The 27,110-nt window shown below is 39.0% G+C and overlaps 4 protein-coding genes across 5 annotated transcripts in view; 3 read left to right on the top strand and 1 right to left on the bottom strand.

Moving 5' to 3' along the window:
- Window positions 1–5,612, bottom strand: part of LOC138979827 (NBAS subunit of NRZ tethering complex-like) — a 98,034-nt gene extending 92,422 nt beyond the window's left edge. Inside the window, exons 1-6 of the mRNA XM_070352578.1 lie at window positions 5,512–5,612; window positions 4,800–4,863; window positions 4,264–4,306; window positions 3,293–3,373; window positions 2,536–2,583; window positions 2,105–2,282 (exon numbers count right to left, since the gene is read on the bottom strand). Of these exons, the coding sequence (XP_070208679.1) occupies window positions 2,105–2,282; window positions 2,536–2,583; window positions 3,293–3,373; window positions 4,264–4,306; window positions 4,800–4,863; window positions 5,512–5,610 (513 nt within the window). The 5' untranslated portion in view covers window positions 5,611–5,612. The remainder of the gene's footprint in view (window positions 1–2,104; window positions 2,283–2,535; window positions 2,584–3,292; window positions 3,374–4,263; window positions 4,307–4,799; window positions 4,864–5,511) is intronic.
- Window positions 5,613–6,217: 605 nt separating this feature from the next.
- On the top strand, window positions 6,218–10,670 carry LOC138979809 (phosphomevalonate kinase-like). 2 transcript variants are annotated; one of them, XM_070352553.1, is made up of 4 exons: window positions 6,218–6,319; window positions 7,266–7,329; window positions 7,521–7,806; window positions 9,199–10,670. In XM_070352553.1, exons 1-4 carry the CDS (start codon window positions 6,237–6,239, stop codon window positions 9,333–9,335), a joined length of 570 nt encoding a protein of 189 aa, XP_070208654.1. In that variant the 5' UTR covers window positions 6,218–6,236; the 3' UTR covers window positions 9,336–10,670. The 2 variants fall into 2 exon arrangements, with proteins under 2 accessions (XP_070208654.1, XP_070208662.1); XM_070352561.1 differs by having other exon boundaries at window positions 6,224–6,342.
- Window positions 10,671–10,767: 97 nt separating this feature from the next.
- Window positions 10,768–23,160, top strand: LOC138979800 (UPF0046 protein C25E10.12-like). The gene is made up of 6 exons (XM_070352543.1): window positions 10,768–11,703; window positions 12,960–13,301; window positions 14,938–15,166; window positions 15,840–15,955; window positions 16,475–16,585; window positions 17,990–23,160. The coding sequence occupies exons 2-6, from the start codon at window positions 12,965–12,967 to the stop codon at window positions 18,319–18,321; spliced, it is 1,125 nt and encodes a 374-aa protein (XP_070208644.1). The 5' UTR covers window positions 10,768–11,703; window positions 12,960–12,964; the 3' UTR covers window positions 18,322–23,160.
- A 1,843-nt stretch (window positions 23,161–25,003) lies between these two features.
- LOC138979784 (uncharacterized) overlaps window positions 25,004–27,110 on the top strand; it is a 34,132-nt gene continuing 32,025 nt past the window's right edge. Inside the window, exon 1 of the mRNA XM_070352528.1 lies at window positions 25,004–26,014. Within this exon, the coding sequence (XP_070208629.1) occupies window positions 25,988–26,014 (27 nt within the window). The 5' untranslated portion in view covers window positions 25,004–25,987. The remainder of the gene's footprint in view (window positions 26,015–27,110) is intronic.

Here is a 27,110-nt window from a genome sequence, read left to right as displayed (position 1 = left end):
AATCCACGATGACAACCTCGAAATTCCAAATGAAAGCATGTTAATTAATGTGTAATTATAAAACACTTAGACATAGAAATCTTCATTATTTGAAAAATGAAATAGCCTAGATGTTTTAACTTAGCACACGCCTCAACATATCTTCATATAATTAAAAAATGAAACAACATTACAAATTAAGATTATTTAAGCCAAATGGAGACTTACATTAAAAAAGATAACTCATGGCAATAGAAATCAAAACTTTACTAAATCATGTAAAAATACCTGATTTTTGTTTGTGTACTTGTTTGTATTTCTGTTGTATAGTATTTATGACAAGAAAGCCCTTTAAATCAATTACAACAGGATTTAGCTGAAATTGTGTGCAGGACAGGTTGTAAAGGGTGCCGGTCATTTTTTCAGCAGAATTTTTCAGCAGCCCTAAAATCGCATCCCGCAGTGGGGCACTGCGGTTATGAAATTAAAGGCCCCTCCTGTTTTTGGAACCGCAGGAGCTTTCTAGTTTGCTGTTAGGTAGATTTTTGGTTCCTCTTTCCTGTCATGCTCTCTTTTTCTTCATGAATTCTTTTCTTTTTTCTGCCTTCTTGCTCATTCACCTGTATTTTTTCCAAAAATCTCTTCTCTTGCCGCTTGTCTCGCGATTCATGTATAGTTTAATCTGTTAGTGTTCTGATGTAAGTCCAGCAGTAGATAGGTTAAGCCTATTTTAACATACTGGAAACTGGTAATCTTCCAGTAGGTATTAATTTAGTTTTACTAAAGCCTGCTGGGACACAAGTAATGGGTTAGTGCATTTGTAAACAGGAATCGCTTGACAAGTGGCCCCCTTCATCCCCCCCTTCCTCGTCCTGATATGGCTATGCGTAGTCGGCTGGACGTTAAGCAACAAATAAATAAACAAACAAACAAACTAAAATCGCAATTTTAAAAAAAATCAAATATGTACTGATCTTCAAAATTTAAACTGCTTTACAATTCTTTGGAGAATGTACTTACATATAAAAAGTTCGAAAAAATTCCAAAGAAAAATATGGTTGCCCCATGCTACACACACACACACTCACACTCGATCACACACACACACACACACACACACACATCATAATCATTAACATAAGTACTTGCCATGTTAATAACTTCATCCTTGCTTCGATGATAACTTGATGATCAAAAGTAATGGCCATTCACGAATAATTTTTCCTTTCGATTTATTTACAACCAATCAAAAAAAGCTTTCTATTATTCTTTTTAACCAATCGAAACGTCACGCGCTTTTTGACTGCCGATTGCTGGCGGAAATGACCTTCTGTATTCGTCCGAAGGAAACGGCTGAGTCTCAATATTAAGCTCAAAGAGAATGTTTTGTGTATCATTTCACGTGTTTGGGGGCTGCTGTGTAACTCGTCAGTTGTAGTGGACTAATTGCAGGCCGCTAGAATGTTGTACACCCTTGAGAGCGTACGAAAAGCGGAAAACATCGGCGCGAGTTGCACTTTCGATTTGTCGAGGCTCCAGGTTCCTCTCATGGAGTGGTGTGGACACCGAGCCCGTTCTTGACAAACTTCTCGAAGTTGGTGAATGGTTATTTCGAGTTTGTTGCATGAAGTGAAAGCTTAATCATTTTTGTTTGTGTGTGAGTTTCGTGCGTTCGGGAAGGGGGTGCAGAAAGTGATGTAGAAAGCTTGAAACGGAGCGAGTCGGCAGTGCGGAGCACTCTGCGTTATATTCCTTGTAGTATATAGTACTAGTAGTATGTCGTAGTAGTGGACTGTAAATAATGATCGACCGGCGATTTGATACAAGCTCCTGTGCTCTCATAGTTTTAAGCTATACCATTCACGCTGTACAAAATCGCTGAAAATGAAACTGACAAATGTGAAAATACATAAAAAGCATTGTTCAAACAGCGTTCCTCTGCAACAATAGGCATCTCAATACCATTCCTGTATACACGCCCTAAAGCCACAGAAAAAAAGCCCAAAGGACAAAGTCAACAGCCTGCTATTCAAACCTAAAAATAGAAAGAACCAAAAAGAAGGTTTTTTTAAAAATAATATATAAATAAATAAATCAAATAAAAATTAAAATATAAGTGGCCTACCTTCTGAATGGAGAACAAGAGGGTGCCGACCATGTCGAAAACGTCCACCACACCTGAGCTGCGTGCACATGCCACCATGCTCTCGTCTGGGCTCCACACCATACAACGCCAGTGGGGGTTCGAATCCACAGGCAAGCTGCCTCGCCCAACCAAACCCTCAAAGCCATCTCTCTGTGATCTACAGGAGATACATTCATATTGTGAGCAGTCTGTTTTGTCAGAAGCTTCAAAAGATCATGGCCACTGTGATGATAATTTGTTGATGATTTTGGTGATGAATATTATTTTCGTAAATTTACATTACTTTTCTTGACGCTGTTAGCAAATTGTATCCAAAACTTATCAAGGACTCCTCTATTTGAAATGCTTACATCAGTTAGGAGTGAAAAAATTCTTATTATTAAATGATTGAACATTCAAAACATCTATACCTGATTTCCACACAGCTCTCTTGGAGGACTGCAGCAAGCGTTCCAGAACTGAAACAAAATGAAATACTGGCTGAAGTTATTATCCAAAACAGTTTTTAAAAAATCAGCTTTGCGCATGAGGGGTCACATTTTTTCCTTCTAAAATCATGTGACCAACCCACAATATATACTCACAGTCCCTGCAATATAGAGTGCAAATTTATAAAACAGTCATTGTAAGTGTAAGACTAAGAAGGTTGATGGGGAAAAATATAACAACAAAGATATAACATTCTGAAATCCCCGGAACACACACTGATGATCAAAAAAAATTTAGGTCTGCCATAATCTGATTGCAAGAAAAAGAAAAGAACACTATCCCTGCAAAACGAAAGAGCCAAGCTCTTCTTACAGAAACACATTGTCACAGAGAAATTGTCAGTTATAATTAAATTTAATAAGACACCAGTTGCTTGCCCCCTCTCTCATACAAACAAACATACAAGAACACAATTATGCAGCTGACAAACCAATAAACTGTTTTTTGCTAATACAGTAGAGCCCCCTTGTAAGGATACTGACGTAATTCCCCCATTTTCAGATCTCGCTTTTTCAGCTTTTTTTTATTTACGAAGCCTCCGTGAGTGTAAATTATATACATTCATTCTAAGATTCCTTTCTTTTTTTTTAAGACTAAGTTTTCTCAAATGTTTTGAGTTCTTAACAAGAGGTTCCACTATATTCACATTGCTGTTTTTGTGTGTAGCACTCACTGTACCTGCTAATTGCAAGGTGCCATGGCAGTGTAGAACTAACCATGCCCATCAGAGGTTCTGGTAGTGAACAGCCAGCTGCTTCTCTGCACACACATAACAGAGAACAATATAAAGACAGTAGTTCTAAACTTGTGAAGGAAGGGAATGAGTGGCTAGAAGTGGAAGTAACAAGCCTGCCAATGCCTACACAATCTTGCAAGCACAGCACTGAAAGAGAGAGAGAGAGAGAGAGAGAGAGAGAGAGAGAGAGAGAGAGAGAGAGAGAGAGAGAGAGAGAGAGAGAGAGGGGGGGGGGGGGAGATACAGACAGACAGAGAGCAGTGTTGTTCTCAGGCCTCCATCTTTGGTTGTTGACTCAATACTTGTTTGATCTGATGCATTGTTCTGAAATCTGGTCGGACGACTCTCTGATGGTTTTAAAATGTAGGAGCTCTTCAGATTGATTTTATTCCGCAGCCAGGACATTTGGAATTAAACTATAGTTTCAGTCTAGGCCTAACTGACCTATTGACCTCTCTGAATCTGGGAACAACACTGAGAGATGATGATGATGATTGAACTTTATTTTACAAGGGTAGAGGTTTAAGGCTATGCCTTTTCTTACAACCTGTCTCTAAAGAGAGAGAGAGAGAGAGAGAGAGAGAGAGAGAGAGAGAGAGAGAGAGAGAGAGAGAGAGAGAGAGAGAGATAGATAGATAGATAGAGAGAGAGAGAGAGAGAGAGAGAGAGAGAGAGAGAGAGAGAGAGAGAGAGAGAGAGAGAATGAGACTTATAGAAAAAGAGAGACTGAGTCAATAAGTGAGTTTGAAACTGAAAGAAGGAGGAGAAGGAATATAAACTGGACACTTGATTGATTTATATTAGAGGGACAGGGAGAGAGAAAAATGAAAGAAATAGTATACGGCTCCTATAAATGTTAGAACTAAGGAAAGAGATGAACACAGAATGGTGGATAACAAACAAAATAACTTACAACGGTTGCAGGCGCAAAGTGCGAAGAAATGCCCATGATATGCCTGCAAAAATGTAACCAAGATAAAATAAGATGTATGGTCTTCTTGCTCTCACTCTAGTCTTAGCAATGACATGACACGATGACCAAGATGCAGGATGAAAGTTGCTTGTTCATTTCAATGCTCAATTGTTATTCTCTCAGGTGCCAGGATACCTTGATTCTGCATAACTCTCACTAATTACTTACTCCACTGAACATGTCACATATATATAAAGATGCATTTAGAGTGCTTACAGAGGGTTGGCTGGTGCTTTTGAAACCTTTCGAATTCCACAGCTGTAAAATGTATAGATCTACTATTAGTATCACATCAGTGAAAAATCAGAAATTAATCTTATACCCACCTTGGCAAGTAAAATACTTATAATTATTAGTGACACTTTCATCCCTGAATAAAACAACATAAATGTTATTTTTAAATTCAAGGTTCACAATTCAAGCTGAAGGAGCCCAGCTCTACGTCACCTGTAAATGTAATGTGTTCATATACTTACGCTGTGCTATTGAGGTCAGTCGTGCAATGGTGGAAGCAGAACTTTTTCTTCTTTGGCTTCTTGTCTGCAAAAAAGTGAAACAGTTACTAAGTTAGCATGATTAAATAATATCTAGTTATAAAAAAAAAAGATGTTGCACTTACAGTTACACTTGCAGCACAAAAATGCAAAGGTTTTTGAGTTTATATACGTATATATATATATTATAATTTATATACAATTTTTGGCCTTCAGATCTTTATAACAATATAAGAGAGAGAGAGAGAGAGAGAGAGAGAGAGAGAGAGAGAGAGAGAGAGAGAGAGAGAGAGAGAGAGAGAGAGAGAGAGAGGGAGGGAGGGAGGGGGAAGGAGATGGAGAAATTAAGAGAGAGAGAGAGAGAGAGAGAGAGAGAGAGAGAGAGAGAGAAAGGATGCAAATATGTCTAGTCTATGTGTTTATAATGCATGTTTATATACTCCACACAATCTTCCAGCGGAATTTTTCTGGCTGAGCCGCTCTCCTTAAGAATGAGTTCAGCTACTCAGTGCCAGTATGAAGCTGTCAAGTTGATGCAACGGCTACACACACAAAATTAAATAAGTCAAGTTTACCTCTAACCTAGTGATGATAACAGCCGCTTGAGACAGCAGACAACTATCATGCATATTTAGGGGCTGTGCGGAGTACTTAGTCTGTAAACAGTATTGACGGTACATCTAATCAAACTTACGAATATTTCGTTGTCAAACTTCCACTCTGCAAGCACAGCAAGATCGTAAAGAATATTCTCTTCATCCTTGGAATCCACGTCGTCTCCCTCCGCCGCCATGATTAATACTCTCTACAAACTATACAAAACTATTTACGTACTATTATCACCACAAAGTTCTGAAAATAAATCGAACACTTACTACATAATGAATAAGCTGTATTACGTCCATGGATGTAATATTTTGATCATCTTCTTAATGAATCAGTTTATATGGTGTATTTATTTTGGTCTCAGAGATATGCTTCGGGACACTGTCTGGGCCGAGTGGGAAATGCATCTCTTTAAATATTCTATTTTTAATGTATACTTCTCTTAATCGGTCATGCTGATCAAACTGAATAAATATTGGCTATCCCTTTGACAGCTCAAAGAAATCCTGCAAGCGTACGAGAAATAAAATATCTTCAAAACAGAAAGAAAAACATTGTTTTGGGCTACTTTCGATTCTAACTCTTCGTTCGAAAGGAATCTCGGAAACAAACTTCGTTTGACAATTATTGTATGTTATTATATTGGATCTATTTTCATATCAGTGCTTCCCTTTCGAAGAGAATTAGAAAAAAAAACCACGAAAGAATGTTTGTGTTGTTAAATAAATTAGTAGATTTGAAAGCGAATGATTTTGTAGCTTACGATCTCAGTATCCTCTCGGTCGCAATATCAGACGACAAGATCACACCATCATGGCAGCTCCCAGGGCAGTAGTGGTGCTGAGCGGCAAAAGAAAATCTGGGAAGGATTTTGTAGCAAATTTATTGCAAGAAAGGTGACAGGAAGTTCCTGATTTCGGTAATCTTGAACTTTAGCGTGTTAAATTCATAGCTCATAATTCAGAAAAAATAATGTCTCAAAGAAACGTAAAATATGATTGCAGTTCTTCTTCTTCTTCCAATAATGTTCAGCGATCAATGAATTGACCATTACTAACATGTTGGCGAAGTGCAAGTGTGTGTCCTTAACATAAGATAAGATAAAAAAAAATTAAAAAAATTAAAATAAAAGGAGAAAAAAAAAAAGAAAAAAAAAAGAGGTGGGGCAGGGGGAGGGCGGTTACTGTGCCTGTATGGCCCTCATTGCCCTCAAGCATTATAGGAGGGGGCCTCGACAACATCTGATGGGAGGGAGTTCCAGTCGACAGTGGTCCTCGGGAAGAAAGAAAACTTTCTGTAGTCTGTGCGGCACGGGATTTTTCCCAGCTGTTGGCTGTGGTTGCTGCGACGTCCACTTCGAGGTTGCCGCTTGAGGCCGACGCAGGAGACGCAGGCTTGATCGTTGAGAATCTTGTGGAGCATAGCGAGTCTGGCGCAGCGACGTCGTTGTTGTAGCGTAGGCCACTCGAGTAGCGTCAGCATATCTGTGACACTAGAGGTGTTATGGTAGCGGTTTGTGACAAATCTGACTGCTCTGCGCTGGACCTTCTCAAGGGTTGTGATGAGCCTGTCGGAGTGTGGGTCCCATACTGTGCAGGCGTACTCAAGAATAGGGCGGACCATTGTCTTGTAGGCCAGCATTTTGGTGAGGCTGGAGCATACCTTTTGCAGTTGTATGTGCTCATTGCATAGTTTATCTAGTGCTCTATTTCAGTATTTGTATGATGACAATTTCTGGACTGTATTTATCCTACATTTGAATTGTCAATAGATATATATATATTTGTCACTTGTGTATATATACATTATAATCATTAATTTCATATTTAATTTTGGTTTCAGGTTAGGGTGTCAAGTATGTGCCATCATGAGACTGTCTGCTCCATTAAAAGGCCAGTATGCAAAGGTATCAGATTTATATCAGTGCATTGACAGTTTAAAATGCAATCAATTTGATTGGTTATACACATTTTGTGTGTGTGTGTGTTAATTTTATGTTTAATTTTTTTTAGTTTTTGTTTGTTTTAGTTGTTGTTTTTAAAGAGAAGAACACCCTTTTTTCCTCTGTCTGCAACATTTGGTCACCTTCTGTTTCAGGAACACAACCTTGACTTTGATCGTCTTCTTGATGCTTCAGACTACAAAGAACACTACAGAGTTGATATGATACGATGGGGTGAAGAGCGAAGGAATCAGGATCCTTCCTTTTTCTGTCGCCTAGCAACAGAAGTCAAAGAAGCTGACCATCTGGTGTGGGTCATAAGTGATGCCAGACGACTCACAGACCTTGACTACTTTCGCAAACATTACAGACAGACCATCGCTGTTCGAATCCAAGCAGATGATACAGTAAGAGCAGAGAGGGGATTTGTTTTTACACCAGGTTTGTGATGAGTTTTACTGACAGTATGCTCTTATTACATGTATATTATTCATGAGGCATTAAGATTAGAGCATGCTGATTGGGTATTTGCTTGCCCTTGTTCTTTGCTGCAACATGCAGTATATACATGTATATATATTAATGTTGTTTTGTTGAACATTGAAATCATGGTAACACATGAACATCTATCTTCAGTGACAGCTTAAATGTTGGTAGTTTCATGTGTTGACAAGTTTGATTCATAAAGACTGCTTTGGTTGACCATCTCTTAATTATTGGATCTTTGGGTTATGTACCTATAAAGTACACTTTGCAAGAACTGGTCATTGTCTTTGTTTGTCTGTCTCTCTGCGAAAATATCTGTGCGTTTGTAAACATAATTCTGTGTTTGAGTACATTTTCCTTGTTTAGGCTGTCAGTAATAATGGTTAACAACAGGTTAAACCTAGTGTAAATGAGGAACTACAGTTGGGATGTTGCGACTTTTACTTGTGTAACCGAGTGCCGGAACAGTCACCACTACAATCACCTTTGGAGGCGAAGTCCAATCAAACAGGAATGAGATTTTAGAGCTAATTTCTTAGCCCTTTAAAAACTGTTATTGGTACACAAAGGCACCCAAGAACACACAAGGAGACAGTAGCAGTCAGACCCCATCACAAACAGAACTTTACAATTCACAGATGGGGGTGTGCACGTTAAAGATCCCATGATTGACAAAAGGGTCTTTCCTGGCAAAATTGTATAGGCATAGATAAAAATGTCCACCAAATACCCGTTTGACTTGGAATAAAGGCCGTGAAAGGTGAATGCTCGTCTAATAGGCTACTGAGCTTTACTGGCCGATGTGAATGCGTTATATATTGTGTGTAAAAAATGTCTGTTTGTCTGTCTGTCTGTAAAAAAATTCCATTTCAAACGGCAGAAATTAATATGTAAGCGCCTAGGGCTATATCTAGATTAGGCGCATAAAAATGATCACAATAATAATAATAATGTCAAGCTGTTCGAGCTATAAAGAGCCTGACAGACAACTCTGCAGAGTCTGCTGTGAAGGGTGACGCAGTAGTCTCCCTGTTACACTTGTAGCATGTTGTTCAATGCTTCTTACCTTTGTAAGCACTCTGAATATGAATCACAGCAGAAAGTGAGAGGTATGCAGATGAAAGCCATTCGTTCATTTCAATGCTTGATATTCTCACAGGTGCCAAGATACTGGTTCTGCATAACTCTCACTTCCTGTTTTTGTCTATATTTAGACTGCTTACATCCCTTTGCTTCTTAGATCTTGTCGATGTCATTACCGCTCCCTCGCGTGGTACTGTTACTTAGATCATGTCATCACCGCTGCCTCATGTGCTAATGTTTCTTGATTTTGTGTTTTCTACCCAGGTGTGGATGATGCAGAATCTGAGTGTGGCCTGGACACTGTGAAAGACTGGGACTTCTGTCTAAATAACAATAATCAGCAGCAGCTTGAGGAACAATTCACGTTGCTTCTCAACACGATACAGTTAAATTTATCATAGCAAGTGTGGAAAGTGAGGATTAGATTGTCTACAATACAATACAATATAACATAACGAAAATACTTTATCACAATTTGAGAAATTCATTGTATTCATTGACAATCCTTGTCTGGTTCATAAACAGTTTTCAATGTGGTCAAAGTCGTACATGAGTAATATGAGCATCGGTCAAACTGACATGTACATGTATCAATGAACACTGACTTTGATGACTGTGCAGAAGTCAAATAATGGTTGGAGCATGCAGTCATATAAGACCGCTCTTAAACTATACAGTAATTACAAACTATAAGATCACAATAAAAGTAACAAATGTGAAAGAAGAGCAGAAGGCTGGAGGTACATGTAGCTTCAATATTGTTTGTGAAGGTTCAACGGATGAAGTCTTTTTTTTTCTTTCTTTTTTTTTTGGCAGCTCTCCGTGTCAAGCACTGCTTGTATGATCTCAGATTGTTGTTTAATTTTACCTGAGTCTGCACTTCAGAACTTTAAAAAGAACAGCTCTTGTTTTGTGAACCCAATGAATTTGCATTAGGCCAAAAAAAAAAAGTTGTATGTTTCTGGTAACATGGCTACAAAAAATAGGGTAGGTAGGTAGGGATTTTTTGTTTTTTGTTTTGTTTTGGTCAGGGTAGAAAATAACTATACAGTGACGCAAAGAGACTGGACTTATTATACAAAGAGAAAGACAACACATTACAAAACAAATGAGACAAAAGGGATGCGGGGTTATCCCCCTTGTGTCGTCTGCCGTCTGTTCCTTTCGTTTTGACACTTTTTTTCTCTTCTTTTTTTTATAAATGCAATTAAAAAAAATCTAGGGTCGGCGGGAAAAAACTAGGTCGGGTGACCAGAAACATACAACTTTTTTTTGGGCCTTAACAACTTGTACATTTGTTGTAAGAACAACATCGTGGATGTAACAGTAGGGTAAACATAAAATGTGCTAGTGTTTGTGACAATGTGAATGATTCAGTCTATATAATAATAAATGATAGTCTATATAAGAACTGGGACATTTCTGAGATTTGATAAGATGCATTACCTTACTTTTAACCAGAATCTGGAACTGTGTTGGTATATATTTTTTTGTTGTAAAATGTGAGTTTATGATTGACATAATTTTCATTCTTAAAGTGATTTACATGTGTTGCCGGCAAAGCGATAGGTACTTTTCCAACATCAGTACATTCTACCAAAGCATTTCAAATGGTAGCATATTTAGTGTGTGTGTGTTTGTGCATTTGATACCTTAAATGGCTCCTGAACAATAAAAACATGTGTTTTTCGTGTTTATCGTTGTTAGAATCCAAATAAACATGAAAAAATATTGAATCTCAGATTTAAGAGTTGATGCACTTTTTCAGAATGTGTCTGGGTGTGAAGGAAAAATTGATCATTCTTTCAGATGACATCATTTAATACTGTAATCATTAAAGGTTGCTCTACAGGCTTACTGAACAAAGAACATCGTCAGCACCATGCACATACTATTTAAAAAGCTGACAATAACAATAACAATAACAGCACTTTATTGTCCATTAAAATATTACATAAAAATGGAAATTTTTCTTCGGCACACCCTGTCTGCCTGTAAACGATTATAACAACAATTGTATAGGACGACACACATAAAACATAAAACATAGAAGGGATACAATCAAATATGATATTGCACTATGTAAATTTACCCTCTATAACAAACTATCCCTGTTTTGTCGTTGCAAAACTGCACTCCTGGTGCTCACTCCCATGGTGTATGTCAAAACGAAAGTGAAAGTAAATAGTGAATGTGACGGAACGAGTACTGGAGTAATCAGAATTAATTCATCCAAAACAGCCGTATCATTGTTTTTTGAAAGGAAAATAAATCTCCAATTAAGCCTTTTTTTCCTTTTTTTTCCCTTTACAATATACACTTCAAAATTCGCATGTATTGTAAGCATTGTTCCACGCAATTCCAGCTTTTCCTACAACCCTACCTTTCATTCCGAAAGGTAAACATCCGTGAGAGTGGAATGGCACTAGTGAAATCTAGCTAGGAATGTATCAACATATATCTTTCTCAAGAGTAGATTTCAATTCTGACAAATCCGTTTTAACTCCATGTTAGTGTATGCAATGAGAGCGCCCGATCTTGCGAACATAACGCGCCGAATAAGGAGATGATTGACTCGATATGATGACTCAGGTTCCAAATTCAGTTTTACACTGTCAGTGTCAGTGTCAATACACTGTCGCACTACACATCGTGTTCATTCTTACAACACATCAGAAAACAAGCAGCTAGTCAGAGTCCGTGGAAGCAGATCAGGGAAATACAGCCAGATTCTGTGTGACAAAGCTTCAATTCAATCGCAAGGGATCGGTGAGAAACATTAATTAACACAAACTTATATAGGCAGCCAAGTATATAACGTTAACCGTACCTTTTAAACGATATGATTTCAAAAGCAAGCTATATTGTACATATAAACACGCAGGCACACACTCTCATTCTCTCTCTCTCTCTTTCTCTCTCTCACTCTCCCTTTCTCTAAAGTGTTCTGCCTTATTAACACGCCAGTAAATACAGCACCCTATACTCACGTGACACGTAAAATTAACTTCAGACTGACTGTTTTCTCGCCAATTTCAAGCGGTACAATTATCTTGAGGGAGAAAATCATGGCAAGATCTTGCAATTAAAGCAGATTTGTGATGTAATTCGATCGATTTTACCCCAAAGTCGATTTATTCGAAAACGCACCGAGCGGTTACGTCCCTTGAATATGAACAGAAATATTTTGCGTTGAAGCTAATTTCAAAGTCAAAATACCATTTATCATCACAAACTAGAATAGGGGGAGGGGAGGGGGGGACATGGTCCAAAATTCGATCAGCAGCACGGTGCGTTTTCGAATAAATCGAATTTGGGGGATAGTCACATACATGTCACGTGAGTATAGGGTGCTGTATTTACTGGCGTGTCCTTTTTTTGGTTTTTACTTTTATGTTTATCTTTTGTAAATGATTTACATACATATATACGATTAGAGTAGTCCATCTCTGGGCGAGGGCTGGTTGAAAAGAAGCTACAGTAGTTTGTATTGCTTGTGCCACAACCCTCTTAAAATAAAATTTGATTTGATCTCTCTCTCTCTCTCTCTCTCTCTCTCTCTCTCTCTCTCTCTCTCTCTCTCTCTCTCTCTCTCTCTCTCTCTCTCTCTGTGTGTCTCTGTTTACCTTACACACACATACACACACACACACACACATACACTGACTCACAGTCACACACAGTCACACACACACTTTCTGTCTTCCCCTCTCCCCCCCCCCCCCCCCCCCACCCTACCCCATCTTCTTTCTTTGATTTCTCACTGGTCTGGGGGAGGGTGGACATGGAGTGGCTTGCATCAAATATGTTTGACTTGTACATTTGTGATTTACATTTGGATGTAAAAATTACAAAAATAAATCATAATGTGAAAGAATTATTATGAGAAATATAATTATTAGCCAAGAACAAATTTTAAGTGGCTATAAACTACCTCGTTCTGCGCATCCAACCAATTGCCAGAGCAAACAAAAAAGCCACAAACAGTACAAAAAAACTAACATTTATTTTTTTGTTTTTCACAGACAAAATGTTTAATTTCAAGTCAGAGAAGAAGAAAAAGAACGGTGATCCCAATGGTCAAGATGAAATACAAGTGGACAAAGAGACGGACAAGCCAACCACGGCATGGGAGCGCCTCAGAGAGTTCCACCCTTGTCACCAACTTCCCATTGACATGTACCTCCAGAGGCCTCCAGATACAAACAGTTTACGTTTCATCTGTATGTCTGACACCCACGGTGCAGCTGAGAACGAGAGACGGGAGTACCACAAGCGGATACCTGATGGTGACGTTTTAATCCACTCTGGGGATTTCAGTATGGCTGGAGATCCTTCAGAGATCATGCGATTTGACAACTTTATGTGTAAGTCTCACAGGTCTGCGAGTCCTTCACAGGCTTTGTTTGTATAGTCACTACTTCTCTGGCTCTGTCTCAGTGTCTGTCTTTGCATGTCTCTCTCACATTCTTTCTCCCTCTGTCTTTTTATCTGTGTATTCTTTAACCATAGTAGATAGTCCCTCTTGAAGGATGAGGACCCAATATAAAAACAAGTCGCGTAAGGCGAAATTACTACATTTAGTCAAGCTGTGGAACTCACAGAATGAAACTGAACGCACTGCATTTTTTCACAATGACCGTAGTCCGCCGCTTGTGCATAACGGAGTGAAACTGACAAGCCTGTTCAGCGCGGTAGTGGTTTCGCTGTGCTGCATAGCACGCTTTTCTGTACCTCTCTTCGTTTTAACTTTCTGAGCGTGTTTTTAATCCAAACATATCATATTTATATGTTTTTGGAATCAGGAACCGACAAGGAATAAGATGAAATTGTTTTTAAATCGATTTCGGAAATTTAATTTTGATCATAATTTTTATATTTTTAATTTTCAGAGCTTGTTTTTAATCCAAATATAACATATTTATATGTTTTTGGAATCAGGAAATGATGTAGAATAAGATGAACGTAAATTTGGATCGTTTTATATAGAAAAAAAAATTATTACAATTTTCCGATTTTTAATGACCAAAGTCATTAATTAATTTTTAAGCCACCAAGCAATACCGAAGTCCGGCCTTCGTCGAAAATTGCTTTACAAAAATTTCAATCAATTTGATTGAAAAATGAGGGTGTGACAGTGCCGCCTCAACTTTTACAAAAAGCCGGATATGACGTCATCAAAAGTATTTATCGAAAAAAATAAAAAAACGTCCGGGGATATCATTCCCAGGAACTCTCATGTCAAATTTCATAAAGATCGGTCCAGTAGTTTGGTCTGAATCGCTCTACACACACACACGCACAGACAGACACACACACACAGACACACACACGCATACACCACGACCCTCGTCTCGATTCCCCCTCTATGTTAAAACATTTAGTCAAAACTTGACTAAATGTAAAAAGAACAGGTCACTGCTTGTTTATGTTATATTATCCTTTTTAAATAAAGAATTATCTTATCTTATCTTCTCTCTCTCTCTCTCTCTCTCTCTCTCTCTCTCTCTCTCTCTCTCTCTCTTTTTCACTTTTTCTATGTCTCTCTCCCTTTGCACTTTGTTCATTTGGTTCTTCAGATAGCTTGGCAGACTCAAGCTGGAATCAAGTTGGGATTGGACCAGGGAAGGCAAGTGGATCACTGATTAGGCTCGTTACATAGTTGAGGACCAAATTCAGGTATTCATACATCTACTGATTAATTAAGGTGGGGATTACTGCATTTGTGTGGGTGCATGTGAGCTAGCAGACAGCCAGCTAGCCCGACACACGGACAGACAAACAGACACAAACACAGACTTAGACACAAACACACACACAAACACACACACACACACACACACACACACACACACACACAATGTAAACAGTAATATGATCCTATCCATCAAAAAACAAAATGTGCAGATGCTTTTATATCACTTTGAACACATATTTTGCATTTCTCTCCCTCTTTATTCACACAGGAAGTGCATGATCAAGGTGATTTTTTTCTGATTTCAGCTAAACTGCCTCACCCCGTAAAACTAGTGATAGCCGGCAATCATGAGCTGACCTTTGAAGATAACAACCATGGCACTCATCCTACATTGCTCCGCCAGAAGCTGGGTTTACCAATACAATCTACTGAGGAAGAAGTTGTAGTGGCGTGTAAAGATCTCCTGCAGCATTTGTTGTACCTCCAAGATGAAACTCTCACCATCTGTGGTATCAACATCTACTGTACCCCCTGGTGAGTTTTACCCCCCCCCCCCCCCCAACAACAACAACAACAAATAAACAAACAAACAAACAAAACATAGAAGAAAATGTTAGGTTTGGGTTCTTGTTTAAAGGCATATGTACTCGATGACTATACACGCTAATTGCTTTACCAACAGCTGGAGACAGACTAAATTAAGTTCCCTGCAAAATATTGTGGTCTAGGACCCCTTAAATGTTGAGATATTTGAATTTTGATCTGGATGGTCCTATTTATAGATTTGGCAACACATGTAACGTTGATGCAAGGGAGAGAACACCGCGGCTTTGTTGACATCCTCACTTTTTCAGAGGCTAGAACAAGCTGTAATGCATGTATTATGGTCCGCGCATGGTGACGTATCGTCATTATATGGTCTTATGGTGCGTTTGACATTGATTGTGGGCAAACTACACTTTGTAAACACGGGAGTGCGTTAGTATGCCTTTAACATGAGTTTTTCCTGCTGACCCTTAAACTTTTTCTGCCACTCAAAAACCAAAAACAAACAAAAAGGCTCACAGACAATGGGAGGTTGGGAGGGATTCATGCCGAGTGCAACGTAAAAGAGGGAGAATAAAAGGGAAAACATCTGCAAACTGACTTCACTTTTTATTTTATTTTATCATGTTACCATCACATGACATGCTGGCTGGTCTTGCAGGGTCCCACAGTTTGGTTCCTGGGCATTCAGCGTACGGCGAGGCGAGAATCTCTTGGAGGTTTGGAATAAGATTCCATCTGACACTGACATTCTTGTCACCCATAGTCCGCCTTGTGGTGAGAAATGTAGCTGTGTGTATGTGTGTTTATGTATGTGTGTTTATGTGTGTGTGTGTGTGGGTGTGTATGTGTGTGTGTGTGTGTGTTTGTTACTGATCTTCATTTACTGAGTTAAGTAATCGTTTGCTGTGCTCTGAATCTGTTTTTCAAAAGTACTTGTATGTCTACTGTATCCTTTTTCTTGTTGCTTCTATTGTTCTGAATAACCTTGTACTCTCAAAGTTGTTATTAATAAAGTAACATTTGTCCTACATCCTTTGAAATGGAATTTTTTACATTGGATCGAACCCCCCTTTTAAGACCCCCTAATTTAAGACTTCTTCCCTTTTAAGACCCTGTTTTCTCAGATTTTCTGTGCATAACCTCTGTAAATTTACCCATATTTTAAGACTCCCTCCTTTTTAAGACCTGATTTTTTCAGATTTTTGCAGGTCTTAAAAGGTCCACTGTACTGCTGTGAATAAAACGCATGCATGCTCCTTCATTATCTTTTGTTCTTTCTTTTTGTCTGGGCAGGCTACGGGGATACAGCAGAAGGAGACAACCATGCAGGCTGTGTAGAACTCCTCAACACTGTGGTCAAGCGTGTCAAACCAAAGTTCCACGTCTTCGGACACATTCACAGCGGTGAGTCAGCTTCTTGTCTGTAGAATTCAGCAATGAACAATTGTTTGTGAAAAGAGTGCAGAACCGTGTACAGTGGGACCCCCCTTTTAAGACCCCCAAATTTAACACTTCCTCCCTTTTAAGACCCTGTTTTCTAAGACCTTCTGTTTATAGCCTCTGGAAAATTACCCCCATTTTAAGACTCCCTCCTTTCTAAGACCTGATTTTCTCAGATTTTTGGAGGTCTTAAAAGGGGGGTTCCACTGTACTCACGTATATCCAGTACAGTAGAACCCCCCCCCCCCCCCCCCCATTTAAAACCTCCAAAAACCTGTGAAAATCAGGTCTTGAAAAGGAGGGAGTCCCTTAAAACAGAGGGGAAGTCTTCAATTGGGGGGTTCTTGAAAGGGAGGTTCCACTGTAATGACTTAGCTCAGACCACAGGCGGAAGGTATCGTCCACTGGACTACTACTATCACAGAAAGACTACAAGGTACGTCACTCACCTTCGAGTCTTCTGTGTTCTTGGAGTCGCTTCCTGGGGAAAAATATTGTTCAAGACGGTTTGCCTCTTCCTACAGTCTGTGTAAGGTCAAATAAATACAGTTGAATGATTGTTTGAACTATATGCACCTTTAGTTTTCAGCTTCCGTTCGCTGCAGGTTGTTTTTAACCATCAATTGGACGAATCTTCGTTTGCGAGCCGCTAATATTCACTTGGCGTCTAATTATGCATCCGCACCGAATATGCATACCAGCGCTCATTGGTCTAAAACATATGTAAATATTGTTCAGCAAAGGGAAGCTACCCACGGGAAAATAATCATCGAGTATCCTGTTATTAACCAATGAGCGCTGGTATGCATATTCGGTGCGGATGCATAATTAGACGCCAAGTGAATATTAGCGGCTCGCAAACGAAGATTCGTCCAAATGATGGTTAAAAACAACCTGCAGCGAACGGAAGCTGAAAACTAAAGGTGCATATAGTTCAAACAATCATTCAACTGTATTTATTTGACCTTACACAGACTGTAGGAAGAGGCAAACCGTCTTGAACAATATTTTTCCCCAGGATGCGACTCCAAGAACACAGAAGACTCGAAGGTGAGTGACGTACCTTGTAGTCTTTCTGTGATAGTAGTAGTCCAGTGGACGATACCTTCCGCCTGTGGTCAGACCCACTACGATTGTGTGAGAACATAGTTGATGCTTTTACCTCTAGATAATGTTTCTTTTTTTCTTTTAATGACTGGAGGTGAGGGGATGTGGGTGGGGTTGGGATGGGGGAGGAGCTAGAGTGGGTTATTGCATGGATGTGACAGCATGAATAGTGGTGAGGCAGAGAGATTTTTGTTACACTCTTTCGTATTGCATTCTTTTCTATGCCCATATTTTTACCATGTCCTTTTCATGTTTCTACAGGTTATGGTATGTGGACCAACAAGACAACGACATTCATCAACTCATCGGTATGCAGCAACAAATATAAACCAGACAACGATCCAATTGTCTTTGACTTGCCTTTGCCGAAAGGTTACAGTCGCAGTGATTTTGCAGAGCTGTCCACAGAGAAACTTCGTCAGGCCAGAAAAATCTCATCAGACAAGGCCAATGAAGGGTGTTGTGAAGAAAGAAGAGACAGTTTGGAAACGAATGGTGCAGCGCAGTATTCTGCAGTTCAGAAGGAGTTGTTGGAGAAAAGAAGTGCTTATATTGATGAAATAGCTACAGGCATGCTCTCAGTACGTTTGTAATAGTTTGGACTGTTTGCAGTTGTGATAGATGGTGTTTACTTCTTTTTTATTCCCACAAAGGGCTAGCTGGTCTGAAAAGGATATAGTGGAACCGGCGACTAACGGATTCTGTTTCTCTTTTTACCCTTGTTAAGTGTTTCTTGTATAGAATATAGTCAATGTTTATAAAGATTTTAGTCAAGCAGTAGGTAAGAAATGTTAAGTCCTTTGTACTGGAAACTTGCATTCTCCCAGTAAGGTCATATATTGTACTACGTTGCAAGCCCCTGGAGCAATTTTTTTATTAGTGCTTTTGTGAACAAGAAACAATTAACAAGTGGCTCTATCCCATCTCCCCCCTTTCCCCGTCGCGATATAACCTTCGTGGTTGAAAACGACGTTAAACACCAAATAAAGAAAGAAAGAAAGAAATATAGTGGAACCACTCTTTCAAGACCATAACAAATCTGAGAAGATCAGGTCTTAAAACAAGTCGCGTAAGGCGAAATTACTACATTTAGTCAAGCTGTGGAACTCACAGAATGAAACTGAACGTAGTCCGCCGCTAGTGCAAAAGGCAGTGAAAGTGACGAGCCTGTTTGGCGCGGTAGCGGTAATTGCGCTGTGCTTGATAGCACGCTTCACCGTACCTCTCTTCGTTTAAACTTTCTGAGCGTGTTTTTAATCCAAACATATATCATATCTATATGTTTTTGAAATCAGGAACCGACAAGGAATAAGATGAAATAGTTTTTAAAACGATTTCGGAAATTTAATTTTAATCATAATTTTTATATTTTTAATTTTCAGAGCATGTTTTTAATCCAAATATAACATATTTATATGTTTTTGGAATCAGATAATGATGAAGAATAAGATGAACGTTAATTTGGATCGTTTTATAAAAGAATTTTTTTTTTTACAATTTTCAGATTTTTAATGACCAAAGTCATTAATTAATTTTTCAGCCACCATGCTGAAATGCAATACCGAAGTCCGGGCTTCGTCGAACATTACCCAACCAAACTTTCAACCAATTTGATTGAAAAATGAGGGTGTGACAGTGCCGCCTCAACTTTTACAAAAAGCCGGATATGACGTCATAAAAGACATTTATCGAAAAAAAGAAAAAAAAGTCCGGGGATATCATTCCCAGGAACTCTCATGTCAAATTTCATAAAGATCGGTCCAGTAGTTTAGTCTGAATCGCTCTACACACACACACACACACACACACACACACACACACACATACACCACGACCCTCGTCTCGATTCCCCCTCTATGTTAAAACATTTAGTCAAAACTTGACTAAATGTAAAAAGATGGGAGTCTTTTTAAAATGGAGGTACATTTTCAGACCTGCTGAGCAGAAAATCTTTTAAAACATTTTCTTTTTAAATAGGAAGTCTTTCTGATGAGACGAAAAACCGAGGTCCCTTCGTGTACACTGCATTGGGGTGTGCACGAGATCCCACGATTGACAAAAGGGTCTTTCCTGGCAAAATTGTATAGGCATAGATAAAAATGTCCACCAAAATACCCGTGTGACTTGGAATAATAGGCCGTGAAAAGTAGGATATGCGCCGATGTGAATGCGTGATGTATTGTGTAAAAAAAATTCCATCTCACACGGCATAAATAAATCCCTGCGCCTTGAATATGTGCGCGATATAAATTGCATAAAAAATATTTAAAAAAAAAAAATCCCTGCGCTTAGAACTGTACCCACGGAATACGCGCGATATAAGCCTCATATTGATTGATTGATTGAAAAGGGGGATTCCACCGTAGAAAGGAGAAAATCGCTGCTACCACTCCAGTCTATATGTGTTGTTATAAATACAATCATTGGGGAAAATCTTTGATGATGTTTCATAAGGGGTATATATATATATATATAACTAGATGATTACCCGCTTCGCCGGGTACCGGCTTCGCCGGGAAGAAGTAGAGCCGAATACCAGGCTGCGCCTGGGACCCGGCTTTGCCGGGTGTACGCCGCCTTCGCCGGCGCACGAAGGAAAGGAGATAAACGCGCAAAACACTGGAGACCTTCTAAAAATAGTAACGTGCAGTGACCTTCTAAAAATAGTAACGTAGTAACGGGAATATGGATTGACGCCACACGGAGGAAGGGAGATAATCGCGGCTGAAAATACTGGAGAAGATAAGGAAGAGTTACTGGTAGTAGATCCACAAAAAAAATAAAAAAATAAAATCGGTTCAGCGCGCACAGCGCTGCGCGCTGAGAGCACGTGTTGAAATATCTCATCGATGAGGTTGTGTCCGGGGTGTAGCTGAATACGGTGTCCAAATTTGAAAAAGATCCACCGAGAACTTTGGCCGTGCATTGCGAACAGACAGACAGACAGACAGACAGACAGACACTAGTCGTATATATATAGATATTAACTTGGGTAATTAACAACAAACTTTACTTTTCTTTGTTACAAAAGATAATTTATTTTGAAAGCAAACAAATCAAAATGTCAATTAAGCTTCAAAGGCTTTGTTATTGACAATATGCTTTTGGATATTGAGAAAAATGGCCGACTTCCGTAGCATTATGCTTTGATGATCGGAAGAGACCATCCAATCACAGCCCCCGAATTCCCCCACGTGTTCATCAGAATAGCTATATAGGCCCTTTATACATTGCCCAAGTTTACACTGTGGTTCAGCAATGCTTTTACAGTCATTTATTGTTATGTCATCAAACACCTTTCTTACGCAATTATAAAAAAAATCCACATCGGTAGAATATCAATACAATTTCTTAAAGAAACCATCACAAAAATCTGTTGTACATTTACGTACAGTATTGAACACAGAAAGACAGATCGGATACACACGGATCGACACACACAGAAACACATGCATATACATACACCCCCCCCTCCCCCCCCCCATGCCCCCTTCACACACACGTACACACAACCACCCTCCCCCATCACCTACACATACACCACACACACAGCAAGACAGAGTAGAGAGACAGCCCTGAGCCCTCAGCCCCGCACAAGCTCGGGTCACGGTTGCATATAGAATTGCAGGCAAAGGAGTGGGGTTTCTCCAGTTTTTTCTTTCTTGTTTACTGTTCAGCATTAATTATACTGTATGCAGACCTGTTTACCCCCATAAGTGTTTTGGAGTAATGCTCAGCCCCAAAAATAGTAATCCTGGCACAAAAATAGTAATCATCCAGCATTTGTCGCCAATTACAACGCACATGACAACTGTGTCTGCGAAACGCAATCATGCACATTATATCCATCATTCACAAACAAAACACATCAGTCAATTTTTGTAGTCATCATAATTTCAAAGATCACATCAAAAGCACATGCATCACTGATTCTTTTTCTTTTGCTCGTAGTAGGCCTTTTTCAGTGTGTCAAGCGCTTCTCTACTGTACTTGCGCTTGCCGAATGAGTGAGGGCGAGACTTCACCACTAGAAGGCTCTCCAGCATTTCATCAGACAGACATGATCTCTGGTCAATCCTGTGCTTTTTCACCCCATTTTGCCATTGAAAAAAACAATGTCAAACATGTGAATTAATAAAAAAATAAAAATATTTTATTTTTTTTTTTACTTTTTATTTATTTATGAAAATCGTAGTCTTGACACGGATAGCGGAATGGCGTATTTTTTGCAGAAAATCGTAATAAATTACGCCAAAATCGTAAGGGTAAACAGGTCTGTGTATGATAAATTGGAAGATTATGTGGTGTTCACATTCTCTCCTGTGATAACTGTATATATGCTCTGTTTATTGTTGTTTTACAAAAAGTTACAGTTTTAGGTGTTTTTTAATTTTATTTCGACCCAAATCAACGACATCTAAAGAACTTTCTTTAGATGTCGTTGACCCAAATACAAATTTATTGGATATATGGGCATTTTTCTTTCCTCAACATTCAAAAGTGAACATACATATCTTTGCTTTTTTATGAACGTTTTTTACATGAACCTTTCAGTGAAACTTGAATCATGCTCAAGTTTATCTGTGAAGTGGACACTGCTATTTAAAACATATCAAGGCTTGTAAGCCTTTTTGTATATATTATATATACATGTATACATCTATGTATCAATTGAACATTGGATTTTCCTTCTTTGATGCTCAATTATGTGATGCCGTCAGAGTCAGACAAAAAGTCATATTTGGGCGGAAAGCCGGGACGACAAAATAGTGCATGTTTGTTAGCGATATATTTTAAATGTAATATGTAAAGCGCGGAGAGCACAGTTGTGGTTCGCGCTATATAAGCTCTTCATAATAATAATAATAAAACACAGAAAGAATTCTAACTAAAATCTATTGATCCATAAATGTTATTTGTATTTTTGACCAAAACATGACATTTTACACAGATCTCGACTGTCATTATTCACCTCAACTGCTGGCGCGATCTCGGAGAAACACACACTGTCTCGATCTGTGTAAAATGTCATATTTTGGTCAAAAATACAAATAACATATGATATGATGTGCTTAAAAAAAAACTAAAAAAACCATCACCTGTGATTTTGTCAACTTATGCTTGAGTCTGTTTACATCCATAGATATCCGTATTTCGCAGGTAGTTTTTGAGTTTGTTTACATGCATACATATTCATAGATTCAGCTATATGATATACTTTTATATAATTTTCTTCGGAAGTGTTCTTGTTATTTCTAATGGGCATGGTCACAATATACACAAGTGTTCCATTGTATGTACAGTATTCCGATTTTCAGGGATTTAAATATCTTTTGTGCTTTGATACTCTTTATACTTGTTGAAGTTTAGACAGTAATTAAGTCAGATGAACAATTGTATTCTTTTTCTATTAAATATTTGTTTGAACTTTATTAACATGTATCAGTGTTTACAAATACAGTCCATGCACGTTGGCACAGCCACACACTTACAACTATGCACGCTCGCACGTACGGACACATGCACGCACGCACGTACACACACACGCACACACACACACACACACACATATATATATATATACATGCTTGCTTTCTCTTCCTCTCTCCCCCCCACCTCCCTCTCTCTCTCTCTGTTTCTTGCCTCCTTTTTTGGTCAGACTAGTATTATCTCAAGTTTCACTGAGGTCCTATCTCAGGTTGAACCAGCAGCACCCATCAGAAGAGACCAATGTTACCTCATGGGTTGAGACATTTTCCTGACTTCCTCAGAGGGAGCCATGACAACAGCATTTTGATATCAGAACTGACAAACCATGTACAGTGGAATCCCCCTTAGGCCAAAAGAAAAAAAAGGTCTGTTTACGGTAACATAGGCCAAAAAAATAGGGTCGGTAGGTCGGGATTTTTTTTTTCTTTTTTTTTTCCAAAAAAACATATTTTTACGTTATTTTTCTTTTTTTTTTCTTTTTTTTTTTCCCCAAATGCCAAAAAAAAAAGTCTAGGGTCGCGCGAAAAAAATAGGGTCGGTCGGGTTACCGTAAACAGACTATTATTTTTTTTTGGCCTTATAAGACCTCAAACATTCTCTTGAAATGGAGGGAGTCTTAAAATGGGGGTAAATTTACAGAGGTTAGGAACAGAAAATCGGAGAAAACATGGTCCTAGAGTGGAGGGAGCCTTTAACACTTTCGTGACGGGATGCGACTATATTAGTAATAGCGCTGCAACGCCCACGGACGGGAAGCGACTATTTTAGTATTAGACATACAAGGTACACGACTCGTGATTGCTTCCCGGTTTTTGAAGCTTGCAAATAAATTGAGTTGTTTCCCTTGATACACTTGGCGTCCCCTTCTGCCATTTGCAAATCCGCCTGATTTGTGTGCGTTTTTGAGGAAAAAAAATGAATCAAAGGCGAGCCTTGTCTCGGGAGGAGATTCTTCGGATGTTGGACCTAGAGGATCCCGTAGAGCATGATTCGGACGTATCGTTTTCGCCTCACGAAAGCGATACAAGCAGTGAAAGTGAGGAAGAAACAGTCCCGTTGTTGCTAGTACGAGTCGGCAAACTACACGTGGTTGGCGGTGATACTGCTAGACGAACATGTATCTCGGAATCGTGCAGGAGCTATGGGGGCGTGGCAGCACTGATAACAATGGATGGCTGGAGCCTTCAAATCCTTTTGGAATTGTTCATAGGTGTACAGTTGGTACTTTGTTGTGAAAATGTGACTTATATTCAATATGGATTACCTAGACATCATTTGGTGAGTGTTAGATCTACAGTTTTGTTTCATTTGAGTCAGGATGCTGTGAGTGAATGCGTGATTTGCTTGTTTTTTTCTTTGTACTGTCTCCTTATTTCTGTGTACAATGTTAACAATATTTCAGCTAATTCATAGGTTTTACACCTTGTTTGGTTATAACATTATTTATAATACTTTCTGTTAAAAAATAACTTTTAAAAAAAGCAGTAGAAAATAAAACACACACAAAAAAACGTTAAAAAACACAAATTATCCCCCTTTCACCCCCCTTTCACCCCCCTTTGCTAAAACAAATCGCGTGACAAACTTATAAATAGCACGACTGAACTGGGCATCCATTTTTGAATTAGTACACACAATTTGGTGGTGATTGGACTTAATTCAAGCTTGCTAGACAGATTTCTTTACAGTTACTGATTTTTGGGAAGTTTCTTGGTGGCAAGCTTGGGCAGGCAGGACGTAAACGCCGTGGCAGTGCTAGTCACAATAGTGTTAAGGGGGGTTCCACTGTTGTACAAAACTGAACTAGCAGTTGAAAGGGTGGAACCACATGATGAGTCTCACAGGTCCCTGTTGTATACAGTAGCACTGATTATGGTGGTGTTTCAACAGATGTTGCACCGAGAAAGCCCTTTATACATTGCCCAAGTTTACACTGTGGTTCAGCAATGCTTTTACAGTCATTTATTGTTATGTCATCAAACACCTTTCTTACGCAATTATAAAAAAAATCCACATCGGTAGAATATCAATACAATTTCTTAAAGAAACCATCACAAAAATCTGTTGTACATTTACGTACAGTATTGAACACAGAAAGACAGATCGGATACACACGGATCGACACACACAGAAACACATGCATATACATATACCCCCCTCCTCCCCCCCCCATGCCCCCTTCACACACACGTACACACAACCACCCTCCCCCATCACCTACACATACACCACACACACAGCAAGACAGAGTAGAGAGACAGCCCTGAGCCCTCAGCCCCGCACAAGCTCGGGTCACGGTTGCATATAGAATTGCAGGCAAAGGAGTGGGGTTGGGGAGGTGGTGGCGGGGGTGGAGATCGGAGAAGGAAAGCAATAACAAGGGAATGAATGTTTCAGCAAATATTGCTTGACTAAATCAAAGAAAGCGGAGCTAGTGTCCCGTTGGGACAACGTCATTTATAAGACAATAATAGCAGCACCCGTTAATGGGGTTTCTAATATTCATGAAACTATTTCGCCCGACAAAGCAACTTCATTTTTTTGCCTGTGTGTTCTGTGTGTCTCCAGGGAGAAAACAGCTTTTGAATGTGAATATCTCATAGAGAGAAACTGACTGCATTTTTTCTCCTGTGAGGTTTTAGAGAAAGATAATGACCTGCCAAGGTCAAATTACATCGTTGCTGGCTATGACAAAACAGCCTGCCTTTCTGGGGACAATTTTCGCAAGAGAACCAAGCGTGGGTTATTCCAACGGGCCTCAGCTACAATATGTTATTTGAGAGAGTGTCTTCTACGGTAAGTCTTGAGAGAGAGAGAGATCAAGAGAGTTGTTGTTGTTGTTGTTGTTGTTGTTGTTGTTGTTGTTAGTTCAATTTTACCTCTTGTTTATGGTTGTTGTTTTCTTGATAAAAACAGAACAGAAGATACAGAAAAAGATCATTTTGACAAAAAACGAAATGGCGACAATCAAAAGTAAGTACCATTAAGTTTAGTGACACTGTCTTCTTTATGAGGTTACAACTTGTGATTCGTCAGTCTGTTTTTAAATTAGAAATAGACGAATGCAAATTGTATGTGTCTTGTTCCAAAAATAAAGAAAGTGGCTATTTAACGGTTTTCTTCATGTTCAGCGCATTTTACATACAATCAAACACAACAACACTATATATTTTCGGATACAGGAGACAATAAGAAATACAATTATATCACTTTTGTGATTCAAATTCCGACTGAAAAAAAAGTGGAAAAATCGGCAAATTTTGAACGAACATTTCTTGAACAAATTTTTAAGGTACCAAGCTGAAATGTAGCAAATATCCTTTAAAAAATCCATGCATCAACTTTCATAGAAATCCGTCTGTTGGTGGTTTTTTAATTATTATTTTTTAGAAAATCTGGACAGACACACATATATACACATACCTAGGACGACAAAGGTCGTCTCCATAATGTCAAAACGTTTAGCCAATACTTGACTGGATGTAAAAAGAAAGACTCAATAGATCACAAAGAAAGAAAGCAGGAAGTTACTATCATTGTCGAGTTAGATATAAGGAACAAAAACAAAGGTAAGATTACCTAAAAAGTAAAACATACGCGTACAAAAACAGGGAGATATGTTCATGAGTGTTCAGTTTTCTGGGTTCGGTTCACATGTAGGCCTACCATTGGAATTCACTCAGTTGAGCGCTTCAAAGGGGGTACTTTATGGAACGCCAAATCGGCCAACGACGCGCGCAATTACGCCCGGAATTCCGCGCGGACTTTCGAGCTATTCTCGTCGTTGATTGGCCAAAATGTCCGCGCGCAATTCCGCCCGGACTTTTATCTCAAACTCCGCGCGGACTTTCGGCACTCGTTTTGCACGGACTTTTAGATTGAGAAATTAAAA

Source organism: Littorina saxatilis, linkage group LG1 (assembly GCF_037325665.1).
Source record: "Littorina saxatilis isolate snail1 linkage group LG1, US_GU_Lsax_2.0, whole genome shotgun sequence".
Taxonomy (NCBI): Eukaryota; Metazoa; Mollusca; class Gastropoda; order Littorinimorpha; family Littorinidae; genus Littorina; species Littorina saxatilis.
This window is presented reverse-complemented; position numbering and strand designations above follow the sequence as displayed.